This window comes from Muntiacus reevesi, chromosome 2 (genome assembly GCF_963930625.1).
Source record: "Muntiacus reevesi chromosome 2, mMunRee1.1, whole genome shotgun sequence".
Taxonomy (NCBI): Eukaryota; Metazoa; Chordata; class Mammalia; order Artiodactyla; family Cervidae; genus Muntiacus; species Muntiacus reevesi.
Window position 1 is genome coordinate 257,322,752 of NC_089250.1, and position 8,675 is coordinate 257,331,426.

The 8,675-nt window shown below is 44.4% G+C and overlaps 1 protein-coding gene across 1 annotated transcript; it reads left to right on the top strand.

Moving 5' to 3' along the window:
• The first annotated feature begins 546 nt into the window (after positions 1–546).
• LOC136157480 (major allergen I polypeptide chain 2-like) lies at positions 547–2,560 on the top strand. The gene is made up of 3 exons (XM_065919349.1): positions 547–613; positions 1,108–1,292; positions 2,459–2,560. The coding sequence occupies exons 1-3, from the start codon at positions 547–549 to the stop codon at positions 2,558–2,560; spliced, it is 354 nt and encodes a 117-aa protein (XP_065775421.1).
• The last annotated feature ends 6,115 nt before the right edge of the window (positions 2,561–8,675 follow it).

Sequence of the window (8,675 nt, forward strand, 5' to 3'; positions counted from 1 at the left end):
CTGCTGACCACCAGTGTCAGGGCCCTGTCTAGAGACTGCAGATATTAAGACATCTGGGGGCTTCAGTAAGGTCCAGCTCCACGTTCTTATCTACAGGAATTAAAGTGTGGGGGGAAAGAAACGATTCTGGATGACCTTTTTTCTCCATTACAGTGGTGTAGATCTGTCCTTGACATTTTTGTGATTCCCTCTGCTCAGTTTGGGGGAGTGCTTCCCTCAGAGCCAGGATAGGTTGGGGGAAGGATGATCAGGAAAACAGGTGATGGTTGTGAACCAGAAAACAGAGCATTTGGGTCCGAATGGAGTCACTTAGTTCTACTTGATCTTTGGCAAAGATACCCCCACATGTCCTCCAAGAGCTGTGCTCTCAGAGTAGGATGGTCTTCCACAGTAAACACCCCAAGGGTCAAAGGAGCCACCTGTGCCAGGAGCCTAGCCACAGGCCTGTGGTCCAACTGGGAGGGAAGTGGGCTGGGCTTGGGGAGCTAGTGCTGTGTAAAGCAGGCGAAACCCTGCCCTGAGCAGAGCACTCCAGCTGCCGCCACGATGAATGGGGCACTGCTTGTGCTGGCCTTGCTGGTGACCAGAGAGTTGACCTTCAAGATGCATGAGGGTAGGAAGGAGAGTCTGGATGGCCCTCTTGATCCTTGCCTGTTGCCGTCTCACTGCATCCTTCCCAGTCCTATCCAAGCCACTTCAAGGGGCAGGTTCTGAGGCCAGGTTGCTGATGAGTGCCCAGGAGTCCTGCACAAATTTCCTGAGGCATGCAGTCTTTGAATGGAGCAGGTGGTGTGGAGCTGGAAGGGTCATTATCTGTGCACACGCTGGGGGATAGTTTGTTGAGGGTAGTGGTGCTTAGTGAGAGGAAGGAAGCAGGCTGGTATGCCTGGGGGCAGTGGTCAAGGGCAAAGGAGTCTCCAGGCCTAGCCCCTGGGAGTTCCTCATCGGGAAGGGCTTGTCTGGGATATAAGGAATCCTGGCAGAGGGCGGGTCCCTGTGGGACATGAGACTGAAGCTTGGATGTGTGAGTTTCTATCAAGTGGTGGGAAACAGATGCTTCTAACCTGGTGATTCTTTTGACAAGGTGTTTTCTGTCTCTGCCTTCAGCGGAAGCCTGTCCTGTGTTCTATAAAGCCGTCAGTGCTGTGAGCCTTGGACTCCCAAGTAAAGCACTGAATGAAACCTTAGATTCGATCGATGCTAATGAGGCAGAAAGAGCGGCCTTTGGAAAAATCCGGGATTGCTTCATTGAAGCAGGACCTGAGAACAGGCTTAATCATCTGAAATATAAGGTAACTTACTTTTACCCACACTGACCTTGAGAACACATGTGCAGCATAGTTCAGTATGCCACATGGTAATAGATCATTCAATCATGGGATTTGTGATAGAGCTATAAACAGAGAAGCACATAAACCTTTTGCCCAACCTATAATATGCAAGCACAGGCCACCTGCACATCTAGCCTCTTGTTACCAAATATGTCCATATCATGTCAGTCAACTCACACAGAATCAGGGACTAGTGTCAGTGCACTAGGAGAAGTGTATTGACTTCTGTATTTTTTTTTTTCTCACTGAGAGGAAGTAGCATTGGAGGAGTAGCATTTTAATTTTTGCAGGAAATGAAGCATTCAGCTCACACATGTAGCAGTCCTGTCATCTCTACTTTAGGAATATATAAAAGGCGCCCCAGCTTTTAGGTCTCCTTCCAGCATGGGACTCCCTGGCTTATACCCTTTGTGACCTGTGGTCACATCACCTCCTCTGTGTCCCTTTCTGTTGGACATTGCTTTAGCTCAGAGCCCCATTTCCACAGACATGGTCTCAGTGACTACGAACCAGTATTTCCACTCTGGTGCTTTGGTGGCTAATGCTCCTGGGGCAGCTTCTAGGTACGTGTGACCACTCATTGGGCTAATAGAACCATTGTTTTGATGTGGCTATTTTTTAGTATTTGAGATTTGAATAGCCTGTCTCTGCATATTTTCCTCAAATTGTTAATTGTTCAAAACGAGGTTTGCCACAATCCAGAATATCGTGCACTAATAGAAGCTCCCATGGCACGTGGGGTTGTTTATGACATTTGCATGTGCATTCTATCCACCCAGCACACCTGAAAAAGGAGGCTCAGGTGTGATCCAAACCCAGTCTTCAGCACCTTATTCCTCCTTCAGGCCCAACCCCATCTGTTCCCTGCTGACCCTTGTCATCTCCTCCCCTGCCTGGCATGACTAGTGGCTCTGTCTCCCTCCTGACACCTGTGCCTGGGCTATTAGGGAGCCATCCTCCTCCTGGGGCCTGCTGGCAGTCCCCTCTCCAGTGCTGGGACTGTGGGCAGAGGTTCTTGCTGGGGAAGAGGCTGAGTCCCTGAGGGTGAGGCATGAGTTGATCCTGGGAAACAGGATAGCCTGACTGTGGGCTCAGGTCCTGTCCCTCCACCTCCTTCTCCCTTCCAGGTGTCCATCGTCTTCAGTAATGATTGCACCGGCTATAAATTGTCCTCGGTGGTGAATGCTCTTATAGGATTTGTTTCCAGTCTGCTCTCTTTGGTGGGATAAGCTTTGCCGGTTGTGCCTGGCCTGCACTTGATCCTCCTGCCCTGTTCTCCTTCTGTGCCTGAAGCTGGAATCCAGACACCTTCCCCACCTGATGTGGCCTCTATCAGCCTGACTCTAATAAAATCACTGCAACTTTGCTCATTGTGCCCAGCGTCTGTGTTCTCTTCAGGCAGGATGTGAGGCAGGAGGTCTTGAGTGATGGTGAGAAGTGATACATGTGGTCATTGAGAACTTGGGGACCAGGGTCAGACAGAACCTACACCCTGTCCCTGGCAAGCTGTGGGAGGATGGGCAAGGTTGTTGTAACTTTCCAAGTCATTCTGTCATCTGCTACACAGGGACTTTGTGTGAAGTTTAAGCATGGCAACCCACTCCAGTGTCCTTGCCTGGAGAATCCCAGGGACGGGGAAGCCTGGTGGGCTGCCGTCTGTTGGGTCGCAGTCTTATACGACTGAAGCGACTTAGCAGCAGCAGCAGAAGCAGAAGGCAAAATAACAAATGTGTAACCCGTGACGTCACCAGCCTGGCAAGATAAAATTGTTGTTTTTGGGCACAGATAACATAGGTCTCACTCTGGCCTTCAGCACAGTGGCAGAGCCTCCAGTCCCTCTGGTTATTGACAGGTGACTTCAGAGATGACCTAAGAGGGTCATCACTGGTCCCCTCTTTGTCCCAGTGGCATTCTACATTTTCTACGTCTTAGGTGGGTGTCTTCTGAGGAACCAGTGTGTCTTCAGGGACACTAAGTGCCCCTCCTGTTCTTGTTCCTGCACTGGGCACCAGGAGCCCCAATAACAGCTGAACCAGGAGGAGGGGAGTGGCGGGAAGAAGCTACCCCAGTGGGAACGTTATTTCTGTGGAAACAGCTCATGCTGTGAAGAGTGAACTGCTGGTGTGTCACAAGGTCTCATGTCCCAAATCCTCTGCCTACTTCTAAAAGCATGAAACGGGTAGTTACATTACCATAGGAGATTTATGAGGCCACAGGGCGGGGCTAGAGTTTAGCCCAGTTTCCTAGGGTCTAGCACAGTGGCAGGCTACAGTCAACATGAGCCACATAAAGAGTGGCTTAACTGGTAAGATATCTCTACCTTCTGACCAGGCAGGCATAAGCTTACGTACTGGGAACTGAACCTGGGACTTGGGGCTGGGGGCTAGGCCCTTGAGTCTAAGTTCTTCTCTGACCTGCTGTGTGAAATTAGGTAGTAAATACACTGAATCACTCTTCTACACCTTGATTTTATGTGTACCAAGTTCTGTATGCTCTGCCAGATTTAGTATTACGAGTTTGTGCAGCTCAGGTGCTTCAGTTGTGTCTGACTCTTTTCACCTTTATGGGCTGTATCCCCACAGGCTCCTCTGTCTGTGGGATTCTCCAGTCAAGAATATTTGAATGGTTGCTGTGTCCTCCTTCAGGGTATCTTCCCGACCCATGGATTGATCGGGGTCTCCTGCCTTTTGGGCAGATTCTTTACTATGTGAGCCTCCAAAGAAGTCTCTGACTCACCTCCCCATAAATAAAATTTTGTTCCAATTAAGGTTAACTTAAGGTTTACCTCCAAAACTAAATTCTTCAAGCCAACCAAAAAAAATTGAGAGAAACAGGAATTATAAGGAGGTTTGTTTTCACCAATATTACAATAGAAGTTTGTGTCTATAAATAATCTAGTTTTAGTGGAAGAATAGATTTTTGGTCATTGCGACAGAAGACAAACCCAGAGATAGAGTCAAATATAGCTTAATATATAATAATAACAGTTTATTGAATCACGAATTAGTGGCCTTTTTAAAAATGACATAGAAGAAAACGACCAAACATTAAAACAATCTAGATGGATCTCCCAAGCCTTTCCCCATGAATTTGTGTGGAGTAATTATTTAATTGCCATCATTCAAAGAGTTAATTATTCATTTGTCACAGTTCATTTTTCTCCCACCTCCCCGCCCCTCAGTTTGACTTTCATGACATCACAGTTATTTTTCCTCCTGCTTTACTGGGCAATCCTTCTCAGGTCTTTATGGTTGAGTTCTATAAAAGGGATCAGTCTCTCTGCATGTCTTTCCTTCTGTATATATGTTCAGTTTGTTAGTGGTGTCATCCAGCTTCATATTAACTTTATTCATAACATTTAAATTTAAATCTCCAGTCCAAAGTAAAACATTGAAAAGCACAGAATTGATCCTCATGTAATATTTATTTATTTAGTGGACCTTTTTTTAAACCCCTGAAATTTTTGTGAGGGACAAAAATACACAGAATTTATATAAATGGATACATTATTCAAAGGAAATTTTCAACCAAATAATGTTTTCCCTTACAAATAGCTAGTTTCTGATTTCCCTGATAGTTCAGTATTTTTACTCCAAGCTTCTACTACAGGGCACACAGATTCAATGCCTGGTAGAGAAGTAATATCCTGCATTGTCCCTAGCCAGAAACATACAAAAAGCAGGTAGTTGAATGTAGTCCCAATAAAATAATGACAAAAATTTTTTTGAGTGCTTTCATTTGAGAGTCTATGTTTGTCTTTGTATGTCATTTATTTATTAATTTATTGCTGGTCCCATTGTGCAGCATACAGAATCTTAGTTCCCTAAACAGAGATTGAACCCTAGCCCTCGGCAGTAGGAGAATGGAATCTTAACTAGGAATTTTAACTAGTAGGACCACCAGAGCAGTTCCAAAATTTTTTAAAAGCAGTATTTTGTTCTTATAAAATTGATATTTTTTCTGTTATCATTCACTCAGTCATGTCTGACTCTTTGCGACCCCAAGGACTGCAACATGCCAGGCTTCCCTGTCCTCACTATCTTCCAGAGTTAGCTCACACCTCATGTCCGTTGAGTCAATGATGTCATCCAACAATCTCATCCTCTGTTGCTCCCTTCTCCTCCTGTCCTCAGACTTTCCCAGCATCAGGGTCTTTTCCAATAATTGGCTCTTCACGTCAGATGGCCTAAGTATTGAAGCTTCAGTTTCCTCATCAGTCCTTCCAATGAATATTCAGTGTTGATTTCCTTTAGGATTGACTGGTTTGATCTCCTTGCATCCAGGGGACTCTCCAGGATCTTCTCCAGCACCACAGTTTGAAAGCTTCAATTCTTTGGAATTCAGCCTTCTTTATGGTCCAACTCTCACATCCATATGTGACTACGGGAAAAACCATAGCTTTGACAGCAGTGATGTCTCTGCTTTTTAATATGCTGAGTAGGTTTATCATGGCTTTTCTTCCACGGAGTAAGCGTCTTTTGATTTCATGGCTGGAGTCACCATCTGCTGTAATTTAGAGGCCCTAGAATGTAAAGTCTGTCACACTTGCCATTTCTTCCCTCATCTGTTTGCCATGATTTGCCATCTATTTACCTCATATCATAAATATTGATTACCTGAGGTAGTTGATACTTCTCCCAGCAATCTTGATTCCTGCTTTTAATTCATCTAGCCTAGTATTTCAAAAGAGGTACTCTGCATATGACGAACCAGAGGTGAAATTGCCAACATCCATTGGATCATCAAAAAAGCAAGAGAGTTCCAGAAGAACATCTATTTCTGCTTTATTGACTATGACAAAGCCTTTGCTGTGTCGATCACAATAAACTCTGGAAAATTCTGAAAGAGATGGGACTACCAGACCACTTGACCTGCCTCTTGAGAAATCTGTATGCAGGTCAGGAAGCAACAGTTAGAACTGGACAAGGAACAACAGACTTGCTCCAAACAGGAAAAGGTATGTCAAGCCTGTGTATTGTCACCTTGCTTATTTAACTTACATGCCGAGTACATCATGAGAAACACTGGACTGGATGAAGCACAAGATTTCCAGGAGAAATATCAATAACCTCAGATATGCAGATGACACCACCCTTATGGCAGAAAGTGAAGAAATAAAGAGCCTCTTGATGAAGGTGAAAGAGAGGAGTGAAAAAATTGGCTTAAAGCTCAACATTCAGAAAACTAAGATCGTGGCATCTGGTCCCATCACTTCATGGCAACAGGTGGAGAAACAGTGGAAACAGTGGCAGACTGTATTTTGTGGGGCTCCAAAATCACTGCAGATGGTGGCTGCAGCCATGACATGAAAGGACACTTACTCCTTGGAAGAAAAGGTATGACCAACCTAAACAGCATATTAAAAACAGAGACATTACTTTGCCAACAAAGGCCTGTCTAATTAAGGCTGTGGCTTTTCCAGTACTCATGTATGGATGTGAGAGTTGGACTGTAAAGAAAGCTGAGCACCAAAGAATTGATGCTTTTGAACTGTGGTGTTGGAGTAGACTCTTGAGAGTCCCTTGGACTGCAAGGAGATCCAACCAGTCCATCCTAAAGGAAATCAGTCCTAAATTTTCATTGGAAGGACTGATGTTGATGCCGAACCTCCAACACTTTGGCCACCTTTTGTGAAGAGCTGACCTGTTTGAAAAGACCCTGATGCTGGGAAATATTGAAGGTGGGAGCAGTAGGGAATGACAGAGGATGAGATGGTGGATGGCATCACTGACTCAATGGACATGAGTTTGGGTAAACACCAAGTGTTGGTGATGGACAGGGAGGCCTGGCATGCTCCAGTCCATGGGGTTACAAAGAGGCAGACACAACTGAGCAACTGAACTGAACTGGACTGAACTGACTCTGCATATGAGTGAAGTAAGCATGGTGACAATATACAGCCTTGATGTATCCCTTTCCCAATTTTACTCCAGTCTGTTGTTCCATGTCCTTTTCTAACTGTTGCTTCTTGACCTGCCAGTTTCTCAGGAGGCAAGTAAGGTGGTCTGATATTCCCATCTTTTGAAGCATTTTCCATAGTTTGTTGTGATCCACACAGTCAAACCTTTAATGTAGTCAATAAAGTAGTAGATGTTTTTTTCTGGAATTCCCTTGCTTTTTCTATGATCCAATGGATGTTGGCAATTTGATCTCTGGATACACTGTCCTTTCTGAACCCAGCTTGTCCATCTGGAAGTTTTCAGTTCGCATAATGTTGAAGCATACCTTGAAGGATTTTGAGCATTACTTTGCTAGCATGTGAATGAGTGCAATTGTACAGTAGTTTGAACATTCTTTGGCATTACCCTTGTTTGGGATTGGAATGAAAGTTGAACTTGTCCAGTCTTGTGGCCATTGCTGAGTTTTCCAAATTTTCTGACTTGTTGAGTACAGCATTTTAATGGCATCATCTTTTAGGATGTTAAATAGCTCAGCTGGAATTCCATCACCTCCTCTAGCTTTGTTTTCAGTAATGCTTCCTAAAGCCCACTTGACTTCACATTCCAGGATGTCTGCTTCTCGTGAGTAATAACACCATCATGGTTATTTAGGTTCATAAGACCTTGTTTTGTGCCGTGTTCTCTGTATATTGTTGACACCGCTTCTTTATCTCTTCTCCTCCTGTTAGGTCCTTATTCTTTCTGTCTTTTTTTGTGCCCATCTTTGCATGAAATTTTCCCTTGGTGGCTCTATTTGCTTGAATAGATCTCTAGTTTTTCCCATTCTTTTGTTTCCCTCCATTTCTTTGAATTGTTGACTTAAAAGACTTTCTTAACACTCCTTGCTATTCTTTGTAATTTTGCAATCAGATGGGTATATCTTTCCCTTTCTCCTTTTACTTTTCACTTCTTTTCTTTTCTTACCTATTTGTAAGGCCTCCTCAGACAACCACTTTGCCCTGTTGCATTTCTTTTTCTTGAGGATGGGTTTGGTCAATCCTTCCTATAAAATGTTACATACCTCTGTCCATTGTTCTTCAGTCACTCTGTCTGTGAGATCTAATCCCTTGAATCTATGTCATTTTACACTATATAATCAAGGATACTGCACTTTGATCTATGGGTTGGAAAGATCCCCTGGAGAAGGGAACAGCTACCCACTCCAGTATTCTTGCCTGGAGAATCCCCACTCACAGGGGAGCCTGGCATGCTTTGCAGTCCATGGGAATGCAAAAATAGGTGTCCAATATGCCACTGGAGAAGAATGGATGCAATTATTAACACATCCAGAAAGAATGAAAAGGCTGAGCCATTGTGGACAGGTCACACAATAATAGATGTGTCTGGTGCTGAAAGTAAAGTCTGATGCTATAAAGAACAATATTGCATAGGAACCTGGAATGTT

Coding starts and splice junctions, on each gene's coding strand:
- LOC136157480 (XM_065919349.1), top strand. CDS start 547: ATGAATGGGGCACTGCTTGTGCTGGCCTTGCTGGTGACCAGAGAGTTG. Junction 614..1,107: donor GACCTTCAAGATGCATGAGG/GTAGGAAGGAGA, acceptor CTCTGCCTTCAG/CGGAAGCCTGTCCTGTGTTC. Junction 1,293..2,458: donor TTAATCATCTGAAATATAAG/GTAACTTACTTT, acceptor TCTCCCTTCCAG/GTGTCCATCGTCTTCAGTAA.